The sequence below is a fragment of the Lepidochelys kempii genome, chromosome 9 (assembly GCF_965140285.1).
Source record: "Lepidochelys kempii isolate rLepKem1 chromosome 9, rLepKem1.hap1, whole genome shotgun sequence".
NCBI lineage: Eukaryota > Metazoa > Chordata > Testudines > Cheloniidae > Lepidochelys > Lepidochelys kempii.
This window is the reverse complement of record NC_136388.1, coordinates 49,822,460-49,843,981: the sequence shown is the minus strand read 5'-3', so window position 1 is coordinate 49,843,981 and position 21,522 is coordinate 49,822,460. Positions and strand designations below refer to the sequence as shown.

Sequence of the window (21,522 nt, the reverse complement as noted above, 5' to 3'; positions counted from 1 at the left end):
ATGCATCTTGGAAGGCTCCAATCCACATAAGAAGTCTTCCTGGAGACATTCAAGATAGCATATGGGCGATGGCTGCTGCCTGTAAAAACAGTCATGCATGGACACGTGACTTGCCCATGTGACTCCAAAACTCCATTTTGTAGCTAGATTCTACACAGGGGGAGGGAGGGGTGTCCACAACAGAAAGTGTATTTAAGCCCATGGGAGACCCCTCCATTTTGTCTTCAGCTGGCTCAAGAGAGCCTCTCCACCCCAAGGATACCTGAAAGAAACTGGAACAAAGGACAGTAACTATGGGAGTACGGGGGGCAGTGAGTGATTGCTGGACCCAGACTAGAAGGAGACTAGTCTGTAAAAGGAAGCTGACTGGAATTCCTCCGAGGGTGAGGTTTTATCTGTATTCAGTTTTTTTAGACAGAGACTTGCATGTTCTATTTTATTTTGCTTGGTAATTCACTTTGTTCTGTCTGTTACTACTTGGAACCACTTAAATCCTATTTTCTGTATTTAATAAAATCACTTTTTACTTATTAATTAACCCAGAGTATGTATTAATACCGGGGGGGGGGGGGGGGGCAAACAGCTGTGCATCTCTCTCTATTAGTGTTAGAGAGGGCGAACAATTTATAAGCTTTATACAGGGTAAAATGGATTTATTTGGGGTTTGGACCCCATTGGGAGTTGGGCATCTGAGCGCTAAAGACAGGAACACTTCTTAAGCTGCTTTCAGTTTAAACCTACAGCTTTTCAGGTTCAGACCTGGGTCTGGGTTTGCAGCAGGCTAGCAGGTCTGGCTCAAACCAGGCAGGTTGGCTGGGAGGGCAGGGAAAGCACGGGCAGAAGTAGTCTTGGCACATCAGTTGGCAGTTCCCAAGGGAGTTTCTGTAATCCAACCCGTCACAACCACATAATAAATAATCTTGAATAAGGTTTTCTGATCCTTGAAAGACTTTTTTAGAATTACAGCAGGTGAACAATCTTTAGAGCAGACTTCACATAAATTAAAGAACTGAGTTCTATCCTTGAATTCCTCTCAATCATCTCCAAGACAATGTCTTCCTAAAACCAGCAGCTTGTTCCCTGAAAACAAAACTGTTTGTATAAACTAGCAATTTACATGCTATTTAGAATCCAGACTAGAACATCCTAAATCTCTTTGGATTGCCCTACTGGCTCTGATAAGGCAGAAGACAATAAACCAGATTATCCAACCTAGCAAATTGAAGAGTCTGGCTCACAGACATGCAAGTTAAGTAGAGGGGAGCTTTTGTACACTTTGCACCTAAATACCAGTTGAGTACACTAGATACAGGCATGCAAGTGTATCTAGTAGAGCCATTTATTCAGGAAATACTTATTCATATAGTTACCAGGACAGGAGGCATGTGGGCTCTTCAAATACAACAAGATTGAGAGCAAAATCACAACACAATTCATAGGAAAATGTACCAGATAGTATAATATGTACATTTAAAATACTGTAAAGATGTCCAGGAGTAAAACAGCATAAGTTCAGTCTCAACAACAAGTGCTCTAATGGAGGATTCAAACTTGAACCAGGCAATACCTATGATCTTAAAAGTAACATACCACCAGCCCTTATGACCTTTGACCAAACCCAACTCTATGCAGTCACCAAGGAGACTGGTCCCATTCATTTATTTTGTGTTGCATGTATTCAAACATTACAGCTAGAAACAATCTTATGCCCAGAATCTCCACTAACCTCATCCATAGATTCTGCAGTTTGAGCTCCATTACAAACTGATGTCTTCAGGTACCTACTTGTCAGCTGGGATGGCAATTTAATTAGATTGGCAACTCCTTGTACAGTCTTCGTCAATTTAGAGATAACATAATCTTTAAAAAAAAAACCCACAATAAAAAAACAGGAAAGCCATAAAACATTTGGTCTACATAAGGATTTTTTCCCTGTTTAAATGTAAGCACTCTCAGCTAGAGTATCATTGCATGCAATAGTTCACACTTCAGGTTATTCACAACATTATCAATATCTTTATCTTTTCAGGCTTTATTTACAAGTATCCTTGACTGGTTGGGAAAACAGTAAACCCTTAAACTATAGAAGACCAGCTTTTCAAAGACTATTTTTAATATTGAAAATACAAAAGCAACAGTCAGCCTGATGGTAGTCCTCAAGGTTAGCAGTTATTTTTGGCTCTGCATCCTCTACCGGAACAGGGTGGTTTTTTTAAAGTCAGAAATTAAGTTATTTCTGGAGGTCAGCATTTTTCTGAAAATAGGAGTATGATATTTAAGCGTAAAAGTTTCATGCGATGTATTGTTCAAAAATATTAGTTAAAATTGTTAGATACCAATTCGCTCTGTTTTCAGAGACTTGTCCACTGTTCAAAGTGAGGGGTAGTAGTGGTGGAACAAAACATCTTTTTTTTTTATAATTTTGGTTTCCCCTGGAGCTTTCTCTAACCCTCAAAAATGCATTAAATTATGATGATACCACTAAGTGACAGCCAGTATTCTCAGGGAGAACAGCAATGTCCTTTGTCAAGCAAAATAACTAAAGACAGATCTTACTTTTCCTTCAGTACTTGTGCTGTGAAGTAGACCTTAAGCAGAAAGGACTTCAGTGTCCACATCTCCATCTTTTCAGTCAAGAGATGGACCAAACTAGTCAGCAATCTCAAGTCATTTCAGATAGCAACAACATCTGCTCTGTTTTAACTATCTAGAGGCAGCTGGTGCCTAAAAAGTGGTGGAGCTGCAGATTGCATGGGGGCTGGGGGTGCAGACTAAGTGAAAAATGGGTCAGTATTAAGGCACCACACAGAAGTATTTTGGTGAGAGCTAATGGAGGTTAATGGGAAAGTGCAAGGCAAAAATAGGAGTGCCCTCTTCTTTCTCCCTATTCCTTCCTCTTTTCAGGAAGGAATGGAACACTTCATTGTCAAGGACAGAGTGTATCCATCCATGACAGCTTTGCTACACCCTCCTAGTCCCAGTCTCTCCCCTTGTAATCTAGCTCTACTCTACCTTTTCCTCCTCCTCTCCAACTCATATATAATGTATAACTCAACCTAGCCTTTCCAGTTCCCAACTCAGAACCTTCCCAACTCCATCAGCTCCTTGCAACCAGCTCCAGAACACCCAAGCAACTATCCCCTAGAAAGAAAACCCTGCTTCTCCTTGCTTAGGCTCTCAAAAGCTCAGAATCCCTTCCCAAATCCCGCTTAGGCTCAGACACCCCTCACCACATGCAGCTCAGAATTCTTTTCCACCCAGTTAAAAACAAATGCTATTTGTGTCAGAATCAGGAAGTGAAGAACAGAGGCAGCAAGGAGCATATGATTGGGATCTGAAATGCTCCAAAGAAGTGTTATGCCCTGCTCTAGCCTCTATGCCTCCTCCCTGCACTTCCTGAAGTTTGTGTGCTCAGGCCATAAGTCCAGTGGCACTTTGTGTACTGCAGCACCACAGACTTCTCTCCCCTCCACAGTGGCAGCGTGCAGTACAGCACCCCGCAGTAAATCAGCCACTTCCATATGTAACATGGGTGGGACTTGGCCACAAGAGGGGATCATCAGGAACTAATGGGGATATCTATACAACTAGAGTGCCTTTCCAGAAGGAGCAGGGTTTGGAGAACCACGCAGGTTATTTCCATGTTCATAAATATATAAATAAAAGCTCTGGTCTCTTGGGTACATGAGAAAGATCTAAGTCTTTAAAAAAAAAAAAAACAACCAACCACCGCACGTTACACAAGTAGTGAGAAGCGCTAATACAATACCTAATCTTTGTCTTTTTGCTTGCCTCTGGTTAGGGTCCTCCACAGATGACTGAATGCTGAGGAAAGAACAGACCAAAGAGTTATTTTGTAGCAACAGACTAGTGTTCTAAATAAGTTCCCTCCCTTAGAGTCTCCAAATACAACCCAAATTAGTTTACCTGCCCCCAGGGCATCTCTTTACAGCCAGCCCTCAAGACTGCATAGATTTCCATACAGGAATCTATTGAAGTCCCATAACGCTATAGCCACTGCAGAACTGACCAACACAATCTGTGCACATACTAGGAAGGGTCCCAAGGAGTGCCCCATGAACACAGACATGACTTCATCTAGGCACCTTAAGTCATGTGCCCCATATGCATCCAGTAACACAAAGGCAAAAGCAGGCAGATGCTCACATTTAGGTAATGTAATTGTATAGAGTTCATTTAAGTTTGTTACTAGTTGCAGAGCACAATGCACATGTGGGTAAAGTTTGTCTCCTCCCTCAAAAAAAGGAAATAGTTGTGTCAGCCTTAATACAATTAGGGTTCAATAGAGATGACTATACACAGGATTAAGACCCTAAAAATCATTACATAATCTATATTAAAATGAGTTACAAATAGAATCTTGACTGGAATACAAGAAGAGAGATAGGAAAAAGCCACTACACTCAAATTCATAAACATTTAAGTTACACTTGCTGCTATGCCAGTGAAGTGACTGTTCCCTTGCACCAGTTTCCTAAAGTCAGTCTCAGATATATAAGATGCTCGGTTTCAAAATGACAAAACTGGTTCATTAAGAGTGTAACCTTTTGCAAGACTTCAAGAATGCAAAGTTAGATCTTAAAGTTTGTCGAATAGCTCCCTACCTGGTTTTAGGGAAGCTGGACTTCATATTTCCCCTTTTCTGGGAAGTGAGTGATTTATTTCAAATGGTTTTAGTCCACCTCAGGTCAAGTCTATGCCAGGGGTTCTCAGCCTTTTTCTTTGAGGCCCCCCCCAACATGCTATAAAAACCTCCATGGCCCACCTGTGCCACAACTGTTTTCTGCATTTAAAACCAGAGCCAGCATTAAGGGGTAACAAGCAGGGAAATTGCCTGGGGCCCCCAGTGAAGCTAAGTTGCTCAGGCTTCTGCTTCAGTCCCAGGCAGCGGGGCTCAGGGCCCCAGTCTTCAGCCCTGCACGGCAGGGCTTAGGCTTTCTCCTCTGGGCCCCAGTGAGCCTAACACTGGTCCTGCTTGGCGGACCGCCTGAAACCTGCTTGTGGCCCTGCAGGAGGCCCCAGACCCCTGGTTGAGAACCACTGGTCTATACTACAATTTTTGCCAGCTGGCTGTGTCTGTCACGGATGTGATAAGGTGTGATTTGTGACCAACATAGCTATGGTTGCAAAAGTCTTGTGCAAAGCTGTACTATTGCTGATCTAGCTTATGTCATAGTGTGAGGTCCTGATATCACTTCTTGTCTCATTAGTTCCATTCTGGGTAAAACATCTCTGGTCTGTTTCCTATTCCTTTCTTATGCAGTGCTAATTTGCTATGTGCTTTACAGATAAGTTCAAAGATAATACAGTGAGCCAGGAGTTAACAGTCAATAAACACGCAGTCAAGGATGCAACAAGAAGCAATGATTAAACCACATCATTCAATTGCCATCTTTAATCAATCCATTGTTTGGGAGAGAGTTTAATAAACTATTTCCAAGCCCTTATTTAGAAAGTTTGATAATATCTTTAATAATGCTTACTTTTTTCACTTTTTAATTCTCATTGTTCTACTGTTCCTCCTGTTTTAGTCTTCAATAGGGCTACTGATGCAAATACCAACACAGGGTTGAAAGACTCATGTCAAGGTTCCTTCCCCACTCTGAACTCTAGGGTAGAGATATGAGGACCTGCATGAAAACCCCCTAAGCTTATTTTTACCAGCTTAGGTTAAAACTTCTCCAAGGTACAATCTATTTTACCTTTTGCCCTTGGACTTTATTGCTGCCACCACCACCAAGCGTCTAACAAATATATAACAGGGAAAGAGCCCACTTGGAAACATTCTTCCCCCCAAAATCCTCCAAAACCCTACACGCCCTTTCCTGGGGAAGGCTTGATAAAAATCCTTACCCATTTGCATAGGTGAACACAGACCCAAACCCTTGGATCTTAAGAACAATGAAAAAGCAATCAGGTTCTTAAAAGAAGAATATTAATAGCAGAAAAAGTAAAAGAATCACCTCTAAAATCAGGATGGTAAATACCTTACAGGGTAATCAGATTCAAAAACAGAGAATCCCTCTAGGCAAAACCTTAAGTTACAAAAAGACACAAAAACAGGAATCTACATTCCATTCAGGACAGCTTATTTTCTCAGCCATTTAAACAAAACAGAATCTAACTCATATCTAGCTAGATTACTTACTAAGTTCTAAGACTCCATTCCTTTTCTGTTCCCGGCAAAAGCATCACACAGACAGATAGACCCTTTGTTTCTCCCCCCCTCCAGCTTTGAAAGTATCTTGTCTCCTCATTGGTCATTTTGGTCAGGTGCCAGTGAGGTTATCCTAGTTTCTTAACCCTTTACAGGTGAAAGGGTTTTTCCTCTGGCCAGGAGGGATTTTAAAGATGTTTACCCTTCCCTTTATATTTATGACAACTCAACATTTGCAAACATAATATTTGCATTTGGTTTCTTTGCAGTGTTGTAGCCATGTTGGTCCCAGGATATGAGACCAGATAGGTGAGGTAATATCTTATTGGACCAACTTCTGTTGGTGGAAGAGACAAGCCTTTGAGCTTCACGGACTTGCTTTTCAGGTCTGGAGAAGGTAAACCAAGGTGTCTAAACCCAATACAAGTTGGGACAGATTATTAAGCATATAGGGTTCATACATGCTGTAGAAGACCACTTAAAGTGGGCAATAAGGGTTAACATGCAGCGAAGTGTGTTACAACTTCTTGTAATGAGCCATAAAACCAGTTTCTCTGTTAATTCCATGGTTTTTAGTGTCCAACATACACAAATTTAAGTTCCCAGACTTGTCTTTTGAAGGTGTTGTGCAGGTTTCCTTTGAGGATGAGGACTGAGATGTCAGATATAGAGGAGTCAGTTTCTGAGAAGTGTTCACCCCTAGGTGATATAGTGTTTTTTGCCTTTTATTATTTTTCTGAGAGTGTTAATTCGAGAGCACAGGAATTGTCTGGTTTCACCCACATTGTTGTTGGGGCATTTGATGCCTGGATGAGGTATGGATTGCAATTGTCTGATACCTTGTACAGGTTTCAAGTGTGGGGTGATTGGTGACAAGGGTGTGCGGTCAGTGGGTTTCTTTTTCTTTTTCTGTATTAAAGCATGTTCTCAGGGCATTTGGGTGTCCCTTTTCCATGATGCGATCTACTTCTCTGTTGGAGCATCCTCGTTCAGTGAAAGCAGTTTTAAAGACATCTGGGATATACACCTCTCTTCAGAGAAGAATTCCGTAGTGCCTGGCTGTAGATAACGGATTTGTTGGTGTGCTGGGGGGTTGCTGGATCTGTGAAGGTAATGGTAGCGATCCATGGGTTTCTTGTAACTAGTCTTTGTAGAGTTCCATTGTTGAAGCTCACCATAGTGTCCAGGAAGTTGATGCTGGTGTGGGACTGTTCTGGAGAGTTTGATGGATGGGTGGTGGTTGAAGTTATAGACGAAATCTATGAGTGAGTTTAGATCACCTGTTCAGAGAATGAAAATATCATTGATGTATCTCAGCGTATATCATTGGTTTCATGGTGCATTTTTCCAGAAGTTCTTTGAGGTGGCCCATGAAGAGGTTGGGATACTGGGGGAGCCATCTTAGTCCAAACCTTAGGAAAAGCCATGGGTACTAAGTATTCATTGTTAAATGCGAAGTTGTTGTGAGAGAATGAAATGGATGAGTCTAGTGAGAAGTTTAGGGTAGATTTCCAAGTGTTGTACATTATCCTGTAGGTATAAGAGACAGATAGCAATGCCATTATGGGGAAGGATGGTGGTGTACAGGGAGGTGACAAATAGTAATCTGTGGGAGGCTGCTAATTTTGCAGAGTTTCTGGAAGGAGATGGTACTATTTTGGAGGAAGCTGAGGTAAGCGATCTGAGATAGTGAGTGGTTTCTGTAAATCCTGATATTCCTTCAGTAGGAGTGCCGTGGCCAAATATGATGGGTCTGCCAGGGTTCCCTAAGGAGGAATGTAGAAGGTTCTGGGGAGTGGGTTTGCAGGGAATGATGTAGAGTTTTTCTTGGAGTTGCTTGGGGAAGGATTTGATGGTGTCTTTACATTCCTGTGTGAACTGGTTTCTTTAGCTTTCAACTGAGGTTTTAAATCACTGTTTGCATAAAGTCTTAGAATTAGCCTCAGCATATTAAAGTGAAAACTTCAGAATACAACGGCCAAGATTTTCAAGAGTGATTAGTAATCCTGGGTGCTGCAATTTTTTGACACCCTACTTGAGACACTCTGAAGGAGTCTGATTCTCAGAGGGTGGGCACTCAATGCTTTCTGAAAATCAGACACCTCCCCCGCTTGAAGTATGTATGTTAGAGTTCCAAAGCCACAAGAAAAGGGGAAGATAAGCTGAAGCCATACTTTGAACTTGATCAGGTTGTTTGTCCTTATAATTTTTTATCCTTTATCATAAATGCTGCCATCATACTTGACCTAAACTTCTGAAATTAACCTGTCAAGTAAGGGGATCAAATCAGAAGTAGGCAAAGGAATCAACTGGGGGAAAAAAAAAAAAAACAAACAAAAACACACTTAATACATTGCTGTCCCCTCTTCACGTCTCCCAAGCTCCCACTAGGGACACTAACACACCTCCACTACCTATTTTTCCTAAAAAGAAAAGGAGTACTTGTGTCACCTTAGAGACTAACCAATTTATTTGAGCATAAGCTTTCGTGAGCTACAGCTCACTTCATTGGCTGTAGCTCATGAAAGCTTATGCTCAAATAAATTGGTTAGTCTCTAAGGTGCCACAAGTACTCCAGTTCTTTTTGTGAATACAGACTAACATGGCTGTTACTCTGAAACCTATTTTTCCTAGTTATTTCTAAGGACCTGTGACCGGGTATGACGGCTCTGTAGCACGCCCTGCTGTCCGAGTGTGGCACCTCCCCAGTGTTTTCTGGCTCTCCCAGGGTTCAAGTGGCTCAGCCTCCAAGTGGTTCACAGAGTTCAATCCTTTTTATCCTTGTTATCTTTTTAGGCTAACAAATCCTGACAAAAAGCCCCAAACAGAAGGTGGTTCTGGCATTCAGGTTCTCTCTGAAACCTGCCTTCTGGTCCCTCTTCCTCATACCTTCTGGGTTACCTTTCACCTCTGTTTCCTTAAAAAGGAGCCCCAGCCCTCCTCCTGGAGCGGAGTAGTTCAGGCAGTTACTATTTCTTCTCTTTAAGCTAGGAGCCCCAGCTCTCCTCCTTTGAGCTGGGGTGGAAGTTAGTCAGCTGTAGGGCCTTAGCCAGCTTCTCCTTCAGCTGAACCCTTCCACCTCCCCAATTAGTCCTCAGGCTCAGTGGGTTCTGTGGGCCAGTCTTCTCCTGCTGATGTCTGCCCTGCTATGAAGGAAGAGGCATTTATTCCTGGTCCTCTTCTCCCAGCTCATCCCCAACTGGCTGGGTGAGACGGGAGCCTTGACTTGTCCTCTCTGCAAGGCTCCCAAGCCCTATGCCCTTAAAAACACAGTAACAGATTTCCTTCCAAGTACCTGGGCTTAATCACATTTTTCACAGCCTCAACCAATGTAGTTAAGTCAACCTAACTTTGTAGCATAGACCAGGCCTGAAGAAAGTCAGAAATTCTCAAGCATAGACTCCGACTTTAAGGCCAGAACAGACCATCATGAGTCTAGTCTGACTTCCTGCACATCATAGGCTGCAGAACCTCACCCACCCACTCTAGTAACTCAGCCAGAGATTATGGGTCTATTACCGAAGTCCTCAAATCTTGATTTAAAGAGTTTAAGTTAGAGAATCCACCATTTACTCAAGTTCAGCGGTTCTCAAACTGTGGGTTGGGACCCCAAAGTGAAGCCCGAGGCCAGAACCGAAGCCAAAGCTCGAGCCCCACACCACCCAAGGTTGAAGCCCAAGGGTTTCAGCCCTGGGTGGTGGGGCTCACGTTACAGAAGCCCTTGGGTTTTGGCTTTGGCTTTCCAAACCCAGGGCAGTGGGGCTTGGGCTTTGGCCCTCCTGCCTGGGGCAGTGGGGACTCAGGTAGGCTCAGGCTTCAGTCCTCCCTCCTGGGGTCATATAGTAATTTGTGTTGTCAGAAGGGGGTCGCGGTGCAATGAATTTTGAGAACCCCTGCTCTAGTTCAAGCCAGCAAGTGACTCGTGCCCCATGCTGCAGAGGAAGGTTAAAGAAACCCGGGGTCTCTGCCTAAAGTGACAGATGGCCCAGCCATCTCTGCCTGCTCTTGGCAAATAACTTCAACAGCCAGAGATAGGATATTAGATAGGTAGGTCTCTGAGTTACTACAGAGAATTCTTTTCCAGGTGTCTGGCTGGTGGGTCTCCTATATCTCAGGGTCTGATTATCAATCAGAGCTGGGCAAAAAGTCCTTCCTGACCCCATATATGGCAATCATACCATTCCCTCCAGTTTTGAAACCAGTTAGGTTTTGTGTCCCCACTGCCTCCCCTTGGAAGGCTGTTTCAGAACTTCACTCCTCTAACCATCAGAGGAGTAACAGTAGCCAGTGAGCAAAGACCAGCAGGAACCCTGAGTTTACTTCCCCCTCCATACCCCCCAAAAAAGACACCTAGATATCACCTATCTTTCACTGTCACAATTTAACCTTTAATCACTGGCTTGGTGGAGGGAAGAGTAAGGGCCACATGTCAGGTAGCCTTTGAAACGCAAGCTAAAAAACTGTATCAGGATTTTAAACTTAGATGAACCAGATGTAGGAGCCAGCACTCCCAGTAAGCCAAATGTTAGTGTCCCTCCTGCTTTGACAGGATAGAGCCCATCAATGTTCATCACTGTAACATGTATTTTACTTTCTTTAATAACTGCACAAAAGAGCCAGGCTTTATATTCATGGAACAACCCTTACATATACGTACGTAAGATCAGGCCCTGTCCTTTTCATACCCTTTTTTCCAAACCAGTGTGGAGGGCAGTTGGTTGGGACATACAACTTAAGGCTGTAAAAAAAGTCAAATTTTCATTTGTTAATTGCAAAGAGATTAATACTGCACTCCAGATGTACAGTACAATAATGGTGAAGTGTTTCTCCCTCCCTCATTTAATCACCCTTGCCCAACCCCAATCCATAGTTTTTCACCCTTCTTCCATTGTAACTGCACTGCCTATGCTATGAATACTACAGTCTGCTCCTGATGTGCACATGTAACAGGAAGTGAAGCACTGATCAAGAACAAAAACCAGCTATAGAACTAAGGGGCTCCATGCAGGGTTTCTCTCCAGAGGAAAAAGAAAGAGACTTTTGGTAAAGCACCCTCCACTCCAGCAATCTGACATTTCCTGATTTATGAATGCTTGACTTTGCAACCTAAACAGATTTCTTGTCACAGTTTACCAAAAGAGAGACTTTTTAAAAAAGCAACATAGAAAAACAAATTATGTGCAGCTAATCCCTTCCTTACTTCCTCTTTCAAACCTCGGAGTTTAAACCCATCAGCACAGATTTCTGCCACTTAAGCCAGAGGACTAACTACATTAGCTGGCAGCAGAAGAAAAAAAAACAAAAACAAACACACACTTTTCTGTGGACTGCCCCACTAGACAAAGACACAACCAAGTCCTTTGACATTACATATGCATGAGCAGTCCTTGTTTCAGCATTACATATGCACAACTAGAACTATCTTACAAATATAGCCCACAACAAATATTTGTCACACAGACAGCTAGCAGCTTACAGTGGAGTTTGTGGGAGGATAAGAAAAACAGTGGCTCCCAAACATTAACAACCTGTGAACCCCTTTCACTAAAATGTCAAGTCTTGTGAACCCCCTCCTAAAAAATGAATATTTCCAGGGATTTTCTCCTTTACCTGAGTATAAGTTATAAAAGCACTGATCTTGGAAATATAAAATTTGTTTTTATGACATGCTTATTACACACTATTTATCAATCATTACAGTATTTTGATTACATTATGAAAACAGCAACACTCTTCCAAAATCTCACTTTCATAGCTTGTATCACTTTGAATTAGCCTTTTAGAAGACAAGGCTCCTATGTTTCATCAAGGACTATCAGACGTGAAACAGCATGAAGGTATTTAAGAAGCCAACTCAAAGAGTTCCTCCTACACAAGTATTCAGGTCTTGAGCAGTCCAGGCAAACAACGCACATTACAACAAAGCTTAAACTTGTTCTTCATAATTTTTAAAAATACTAGCTGCCTATTTAATTTTAATAACAGCAAAATATATTCACCTCCCTTTCCATTTCTTACAAGGAGTCTTGAAGTTTAAATCTCCTCAGTGTGATAGATATGCTTGCTTTGATCTGCTTAGCTCATGAAGTCCAGGGGCTCCGGGCTGCTGGCCCCATGCTATCCCTAGGGACAGCTCTTTCCACCATTAGGGAATTTTTTCCTGAGAACCCCCTGTAACCTTTTAAGAACCCCAGTTTGGGAACCACTGTTCTAGAAACACAGTCTAGGACTAGAAGACAACAATGGCTACTGAGGCAGCATTAGAAGTGACCCAAGGAGGAGACGACGAGACTAAAAAGGTGGCCAGATGTAGAAGCTGAAGTATGTACATCATCCTTGAGTAGTTATCTGATAGAAGCTACTTATGTATGAAACATCACCTGATACAGCTCATTGGAGAGAAGATCTAAGGATTAGAAATGCAGCTGAGATGACGATAGAATTCAGACAGATTTCAAGGCATAATACAGGAGAGGAGAGAGAGGAAGTGGCACAAAACAACTCAAGAGCTGCAGACACCTGCTGAACAAAGAGACCTGGAGGGCAAGCTGCCAGAAGAGGATGGTGATCCATGGAAGACCATGACCACTAGGACAAGGCAGAGGAAGAAACCAGCTAGTGGTAGCGAAATTGAGTTGGGTAACACCTTTGTTGCACTGGGGGAACGACAGAGTGGCAAAGAAGAAAAGGGAAGCTAGTCCCTGCAGGAGAGAACAAAATGATGGAGAGGTGCGCTGGTCCCTCTTAAGGGCAAATGAGGATGATGTACACTGGACTGGGAGAAAACATAGGACAGATTCATACTAACACCAGGAAGAGACAGCTGTGTGTGACTGGGGACTCCATTCTCAGAAGAGAGCCTACTTGGAATGCAAAAAAAAGGGTTGCGAAGGAAGCTACAATCTGGAGATTAGAAAAGGTAGGAATAAAGTGAGAATTGCTAAAAGTCAAGGTGAATTAGCTCTTGGCAAGGAAATTAAAATAAGATTTTTTTAATTGCATAAATAAAGAGAAGGAGGATGGATTAAGTTGGACTGTTATACAGTGTAGATGGCAAGGAGATTAAATAGGATCTAGCTATGGCCCAAAAATTAAATGAATATTTTGCCTCTGTTTTCCATAAGGATAATCTGGAACATGGGCTCAAGGCAGGACAGCTGATGGAAGTGAATGCACAGAAATTGAAATGACCACATCTGAGGTGGAAGAAAAACTTAAAGAGCGTAATGCACTCAAACGGGGGGGGGGGGGGGGGGGGGGGGGAGAGAAGAGAGGGGAGGAGAACCAGACAGACAATTTCCATCCTAGAACTCTGAAAGAGCTGGCACATGAGATTGCTAGTCCAGTAGCAAAGATTTTTTTTTTTTACCCCTTAAATCTATTCGGGGATAGCTATTCAGTTATATGGTACTAACGTCTTATCTATGTTTAAGAAAGGGGAGGAAATTACCCAAGCAATTAGACCTGTTTGTTCCTTGCATTCTACTGAGGTGAGACTAACTGAAAGAAAAAAATAATTCAATTCATGGCAGTAAACAGTAAAGGAGTTGGAATACAACATAGGTTTACCAAAGGTAGATGATTCCAGACTAACCTGATCTTTTTTGGGCAGTAGTGTGCAAATTAAGTTTGCTGATGAAACAAAGTCAGGAGGCATCGTCAAAACAGAGGAGGATTGGAATACTGTATAGGAAGATCTGGATAACCTTGAAGGCTAAAGTGACAGAAATGGGATGAAATTCAATAGTCCACAGTGCAAGATCATGCATTTAGGATCTAATAAAAAATTTCTACTACAAGCTGGGGGCTCATCAGTTGGAAACAGAAGAGAAAGACCTAGGTGTGTGGGTTGATTACAGGATGACTATGAGCCACCAAGTATCATGTGGCTGTGAAAAAGGCAAATACAATCCTAGGATGTATCAGGTAAGGCATTTCCAGTAGAGATAGGGAAGTATTAATGCAATTGTATGAGGCAGTGGATAAAACCTCATTTGGAATACAGTGTACAATTCCAGTCACCCACATTCAGGAACAATGAATTCAAACTGAAGAAGATGCAGAGAAGAGCTTCTGCAAAGGGCTCACCTTATGAGAGGAGACTTGAAAATCCTGGCTTGTTTAACCTAACAAGAAGGCTGAATGGACTGGATTGCTCTCAAAAAATACAGAGGGGTAAACATCCAAGAGGGCAAAGACTTTGGCACAAGAAGAAAAATCAGCAGAAACTGGCCATGAACTAATTCAGCCTGGAAATTAGAACGTTTCTAACCAACAGAAGAGTGAGGCTCTAGAACAGCCTCCCTGTACAAGTTGTAGGGGCAAACCAACTTACTTAGTTTTAAGAGAACTGGACAAATTTAGGAGTGTGATTGTATAACAGAGTTGCTTCTAATAGTAGGGGGCAGAGCTCAGCAGCCCTGGTGCTCACTTCTGGTTACATGTTCCTAAAGGCTCACGATTCAGGGCTTCAGCCAGCCACTGTGGGCGTCCAGAAGGATTCCCCCCTGACACCACCTCCTCCTCCTCCCCCCAACACACAGAGTGTTTGGCCTCCTTCCTCTGAAGGAAGGATCAGGGATAGCCACAACTAAACATGAGACATTGGATGGGGCACTGACCATGTTATCTGAGATGCTTGGATGGCTCTTTCGTGCTCCCATGCTCAGGGTCCAACTGATCTCCATATCTGGTGTTGGGAAGGAATTTTCCCCCAGGCTAGATTGGCAGTGACCATGGGGATTTTTAGTCTTCCTCTGCAGTGTATGGATGCAGGTCATTTGCCAGGATTATCAGTTTCTCTCTCTCAATCATTTCCCTGCCATTCCAAGTGCCTCAGGTGTTGGTGTGCATCAGTCCATCCTATTCTCTTCCTGGAACACAACAGTTTAGTCTCCCGAGAACCATAATACTTTGGTCTAATTCTGGTTGTTGCGTTTGGTGAATAGGTGCTGATGGTCTGATATACAGGAGGTCAAACTAGATGATCTGATGGTCCCTTGTAGCCTTGAACTCAATGACTTTGACAGAGGGGCTAAGTAGCCTAGAGTTGGATCTTCCACAGTAGAGTTCTGGATTATATTCCCAGAGCGCGTAACCTGTGACGCCATGCTTGCTCCACATATGAAACTTTTGTAACTCTTAATACGTTTTAGTGGGGGGAGCAAGTTTAAGTTTCAGTGCAATTGGTCCCCTAAGCCAAACGGTATTTTGATGAGAATATTTCTGTTTGCAGTCTCTGGCACCAGAAGTGAATTCCCTGCTCTACGACATGCTTTAGCAATTATTCTGTTTTTGGATGCTAATAGAGCAATGACATTCTAAATTTGTCATGAAGGACTTTATTTTTTGCCTCTCAGTAACCATACAGTGAGATTAATAGTCAAGGTATTGAGAAGCATTTATAAAACAGCAAGCAAATTGCCTTCTTACTGGCAATTTAATAAAACTTTGGAATTTGTCACATTTCTACATTTGGGATTAGGACTTCATCCACTAACTTCCTAAACTTTTGTAGAATCTTCTGGTTAAGCAAACTGGAAAAATATACAGAAGCTGCTTAGGCCATCTCTATGGGAGTTCATGCACCTGCTCTTCATTACCCACAGGGATGGAGGTTCTTCCCTCATGTAAGGAGGAAAAGTTGAAGCTTACTCCAAAAACTTCAGGGCCTTAACTACATGAAAAAGCTACAATTTAAACTGTGATCTTTAACCTGATTTGGTTAGACTAGTGCAGACCTCTGTATGGGGATGCTTCATTTGGATTAAAGTGGCTTTATTTCAATTTAACCTAAAGATATATCAAAATAAGATTGGTTTGAATAATGGATTGCCCCCTCAGCCTTTTGCACTGGTTTAAGTTTACATTACGTTAAACCAGTGCAATTTTCTCCCATAGACTAGGCCTCACTGTATAGGCGTTCAGCTGTCTGTTCAAGCTCCCTCTCACTGATGTACAATCTCCACACTGATTTTCCTTTGATATGCAATGCCCTCTCCAGCAAGAGGATTCTCTGCTCAGTCTAGGTCAGGATAACACCACATCCTGACAGAAAAGCCACTGATCCCTGTAATACCTTCATGGCCAATCTATTCTGCTGCAGCACTGAATACTAGAAACTAGTGAAGTCTGGAAGCACTACTAGGTGCTTGCCCTTTAGACAGCTGATAAGCAAACAATTCTAACCATCAGCCCTATATTGATGTCTGATAAGCTCATGCCCCAGCTGGCTAGGCTCTTTTCTTGTTAAACACACTCTGGAACAGACAGACATAAAATGGTGAGCTCTTTAAGGTGATTTGCACATCCTGCCGGAGATAAAGGGCATCTCAACTACTAATACTGAAAGCATGTTTTCTAATATGACCAATCATGGGACAAACTTTGGAAGAGGCCTCAGGTTATTTTCATCTTGACTCCATGACCACCATTGATAACCATCAGATTGCTAGTTTATCTAGGATATGTCAATCAATATCACTGGAGCCCTGTGTGGATACAAAATTTGTATCCATATCCAATCCACAAAAATGGTCCGTGGATATCCACATCCACGGATATAAAGCAGATATCCACAAATTTGCTGGGCTCTAACAATCACATCTTCAGGCTTTAATACTTTTTGAAAGCAGGATCCTTTGACCATATCAAGCAGTACTTCCAAATGTGTTAAGCCTGTAGAGCGTAAGAGTTCAAATTCGGAACTTGTCAAAAGCCACGTCTCTGCACAAGTCCTGTTGCTTACTTGATAAGCTGCTGAGGACACTAGAAAATGCTGGACTCAAGAATGCATGTGGATCCTTTTTCTTAATCAGCATACTAAATCAGAGCTACAACTAGCACTACCAAATGTCTGAATATTCTGGGAAATGCCCTACTCACAATGGACCTGAATACGAATTACCATAGTACAATCTGAGAAAACTTGAGTCTTCCTAATCAGGCTATGAAACAGGCACCTGCAGAGCCTATGAAAGCCAAGTTCCTGAGTGAGTATAAACAGTGAACATTGAAACCAGTATTCCAGTTCATACACCAGTTGGTTCTCTGAAGTCAAGTACAGTGTTAATATCACTTATTTCAAAGTAAATAGGAAAGTTAGGTTCTTGGAGTTACTTTCCTTAAGAACCTTCTCCATAGCTACTGTTTCTAACAGAAATCAGATGCTTCCTACATACTACTACTACTTTTGGAAGAAGGAACGTGATTCAGAACCCACAGTGATAGGTGAAGTATAGAAGCTTAGTTCAAAATTGGAGGTGCTGTAACCTTGAGCCTGGACAGCCTTGTGAACTCAAAAGTCAGAAGTTTAAAATCCAGCACTGGGTTGTGGATATGCAGGATATCCTTCTCCTATTACACACACCAATCTTGTTACTTCCCCAGAGCAAAACTGAAAGTGACAGAATACCGCATTCCGATACTGAGGTAAACACCAAAAGGACAAACTGAAGGAAATTCTGAGAAAAGCAGTAAGAGTCATTGAGGATAGAGGGGGGCATGCATAGAGAGAAAAACATTTTTAATCTTTCCTCCTAAAGAAGTAATGTTGCAAAGGACTCCCAAGTAGACAGATATGATCAAACCTTTCAGACACAGGGAAACTTAACACAAAGGGAGGAGAATGAGCAGTACAAGGGGACAGAACTGCAATTAATAGGATGAAATTAAAAATCAAGTTCAGGCTGAATATCAGGAAAAAAAGCTTTGTGACAGTGATATTTCAAACCCCACACCGCCCCTTTGGAGATATTTAAAAAAAACAGAATAAAGCACTAGATAGTATCCTACGGACCACAGTTTTTTGCTTCAATGGTTCAATTTCTCATATTGCCCATCAGTCACTTTTTACAGAGTTATCCTGTGCAGGAACCTAGACACTATGCACATAAGGCTTTCTTCATGGTTCACTGCAGGAGTGGGAGTAGAGCAAACAAGACTGTTAGTTTAAACAACTATGATTTTGACAGGTAAAGATAAACAACCAAAAATTCTCCACGGGGGGGGAAAAAAAAAATTATGTAGTTCTCAGTAAACACTTTGAAGATAGCAGTCTAACACTTCTAGTTAAAGAGACACCATCAATTTCAAAGTCACAACTTTCAGATGATTTACCACCTAACATCCAAGATTACTGTAACTGAAGTACAAAAAACCCAGAAAACTCTTTCACAGTTGTATCACTTGTGTTTTTGACAGTAATGTTGTTGGATCATATTAAAGAAGTTCTGTATTAAAATCACAAATGAGTTTGATTCCCCGTAGTTTAAATTCCAGGGTATTACTAATTAAGAGGTCTCTTAGTTTTCGGTACTGTTTCGCTCCCTCTGTGTGTGAAACTTGCAAGCTGCTAATTGTGTTAGTACATTCTAAGACAGAGTCTGTTCTCAAAACAATTCTTTGCAACAACTACTCACACAGAGAGACTCAAAGCAATACTCTGTAACAACAGAAACAGCACCCAAAGACTCCCCGCCCTTTTGTTGTATTCATTTTGCTTTGTTAACAATTGTGATTAAAATAGAGATAGAGGATCTATGTGGATGGATGTTTGGTGTGGATAATAACTGAATGATCAGGGTGGTGCCAGCCTAAGAATCCAGTGGCCGAAGAAGGTATAAAGTGGAAATAACCAGAGGACCCCCGGAAGGCAGACTGGAATCCACCCAACAGCCTCAAGAACGGGAGAACCAAAGAACAAGATAACATCTGGCAGCAGGGAGCCGTCAGGAATGTGCGATCTGCTGATTGATTCAGCAACAGCATGATGAAGCAATTCCTATAGACTGGCATAGGAAGAAATTCCTATAAAAATGGACTCTAGAAAGTGAGAACTTTGGGGTCTGATTCTGAAAACCAACTTCCAGGAGCATCAGATGAGCATCTGACCTGACAAGGCCCTGATCCCTCCTCATGTCCAGGCCACCTGGCCAGTGGCTTGGCATGAACAACTCTAAGGCTACTAACTATGATAACAACCTTGCAGAAGGTGTGTGTGTAAATATGAAATTGAATGGAATGTTATAGCTATAACTGCTTACTATGATTCTTTCTGTATTTACAATAAATGTGGCATTTTGCCTTTTCCCCTTTAATAAGATCCTGCTGGTTTTTATTTTATTGGTACAACAGTGCGTCCAGTCAGTATCATTGTTTCCTCTATACAGTCAGTTCCTACTTTTATTTGTTGGGTCTCACACACAGCAATAAGGGATTGAAAACATTTTTCAAAATAAGAATAAAACCATAAGAGGCAACAGGGAACTCCTGTTCAAGTTCTTAAATGTAGGAACACTGTACTCAGTTTAAGACTATTTAGATTTCAAGTTGAATATCCAGTTAATTGCTTTAATTGCTAAACATTCCAAAATAACCTTGTGCCATAAAGTTTTTGAAACAAACATGAATCAAACCTTACAGAGCATATCTGGTCTACCACTTCTACTCAGAGTCACCTATTGGTCCATTAGGCTAGTTTTCTACAGGAAATAGCACCCAAAATTAGCTGACCTAGCTAAATCAAAGATTCTGATGCTTGAAGTGAGCAGAAGTCAGAACAAAATTTCAGTAAATCTCTGATGGCTTTGATCTCTTAAAACATACTCTTTACAATGTATTCTCCAACTCTAGGAATTTACAAAATAATAGCTTTCACCTACAGAGCAATTAGACAGTCTGACATACTCAATATGCTCGGCATATACCTACTGCCCCAAAATTCAAAAGCCATGGATGGTTGCCTTCATGAAAGACGATCGGACACTTCTCCCCATACCAATGACACTCCGTAAAATCAACTATTCAGGACCTTATTTACATCATCATTAGGTCACCTATATTAGCTCAACATGAGGTCGTTCAAATGCCTGTTAGACAACATTTTCAAATACATTCCATGAATCAGTGCTGGTGGGAAGCAAATTACATGCAACCACAAAAAGTTGGGCGGTTTGCTGCTTGTGGTGAAGTCGATGGGAAGCGGCTGTGGGATGTCTGGGCAGGGCCACCCTTATGTTACAGCCCTAGAAAAGCTGGAGTAAGTGCACCCCGAGCCCGGCAGAAGCAAGTGCCTTTGCTATTTCGATTATGCAGGGTCTGGGTTTGAGGCCGAAGGCGCATAGGCTCCAGACGCGGGGATGCGAGGCTGCAGCGCGGCGCGCCAGGCGCAACACACCCGCTCCAGCACTGTCCCGTGGCGATGGGGAGCAGACCCGGCCGGGCGCAGGCGGCAGCTCCAGGGTACTGCAGCAGAAGAGGCTGGCGTCCGACTCTCGGTACAACAGCAGCCTCCGCGTCCGTTCCCATGCCGACGGCTCAGGCTAGGGCTCGAGCACGGAACAGGCCCCAGACGGACCAAGCCCGCGCCAGAGTCCAGTACACGGCGCCGGGCGCGCGGGGCCCCGGCCGCTGGGGGGACGGGGCAGGGGAGGCTGCAGAACCGCCCGCCAAGCAGCGGGACTCACTGACCTGTGGTACCGTCTCTTCCGCGGGGTGGGGGGTAGCGTGTCCCGGCGGGGGGCGCTGGGGAAGCCCAGGGAGCGCAGCGCTTCCACCAGCCATTTGTACATAGGCCTCAGCCAATGGAGGCGGAATTGCGTCTAATCCACGCGACTGCGTGACGTCACGGACGGAGCCCGGCCCCCAGCAGGCGCGCGCTCCTAGCCTGCTGTCTGAATCTCCTCTACCAGCGCGAGGTCGCCCCGCCCAACAACGCACTCCGCATTGGCCTGGTCGGCTGTGATTGGGGGAGACAAGGGAGAGGCGGGGACAGAGCGTCGCCAGCCTCTGCGTCACCTCTGCTGTGGGAGTGCGCGCCTCAGGCCAAGGCCAGGGGCCCTGGCGAGCCGTGCTCAGCGCCCAGTACGTCACCGACCCCGGCGTCCAGCCACTGGCCGAGTCAGATCACCTCTCCTTCTTGCCGCCGCTCTCAACCCTGGCACCCTCCGTCCACCACAAACACGCTCCTTCCTCTGCACAACCCCCTCCCCACTGAACAGCTGTTGGATCAGATTAAAGAAGTTCTGTATTAAAATCACAAGTGAGTTTGAGTTTGATTCCCCATGGTTTAAATTCCAGGGTATTACTAATTAAGAGGTCTCTTGGTTTTCCCTACTGTTTCGCTCCCTCTGTGTGTGAAACTTGCAAGCTGCTAATTGTGTTAGTACATTCTAAGACAGTCTGTTCTCAAAGCAATTCTTTGTAACAACTACGACTCAGAGAGAGAGAGACTCAAAGCAATACTCTAACAACAGAAACAGCACCCAGCGACTCCCCGCCCTTTTGTTGTATTCATCTTGCTTTGTTAAGAATTGTGATTAAAATAGAGATAGAGGATCTATGTG

The 21,522-nt window shown here is 43.1% G+C and overlaps 1 protein-coding gene across 4 annotated transcripts in view; it reads right to left on the bottom strand.

Moving 5' to 3' along the window:
• SENP2 (SUMO specific peptidase 2) overlaps positions 1-20,829 on the bottom strand; it is a 50,883-nt gene extending 30,054 nt beyond the window's left edge. Inside the window, exons 1-3 of one of the 4 annotated variants that reach the window (XM_073360299.2) lie at positions 20,648-20,829; positions 3,770-3,825; positions 1,727-1,860 (exon numbers count right to left, since the gene is read on the bottom strand). In XM_073360299.2, coding sequence (XP_073216400.1) covers positions 1,727-1,860; positions 3,770-3,825; positions 20,648-20,748 — 291 coding nt within the window. In that variant the 5' untranslated portion in view covers positions 20,749-20,829. Of the gene's footprint in view, positions 1-1,726; positions 1,861-3,769; positions 3,826-6,169; positions 8,138-10,835; positions 10,911-20,647 lie in introns of those variants that run through there. The other 3 variants (XM_073360300.2, XM_073360301.2, XM_073360298.2) reach the window with 3 other exon arrangements.
• Between the last annotated feature and the right edge of the window lie 693 nt (positions 20,830-21,522).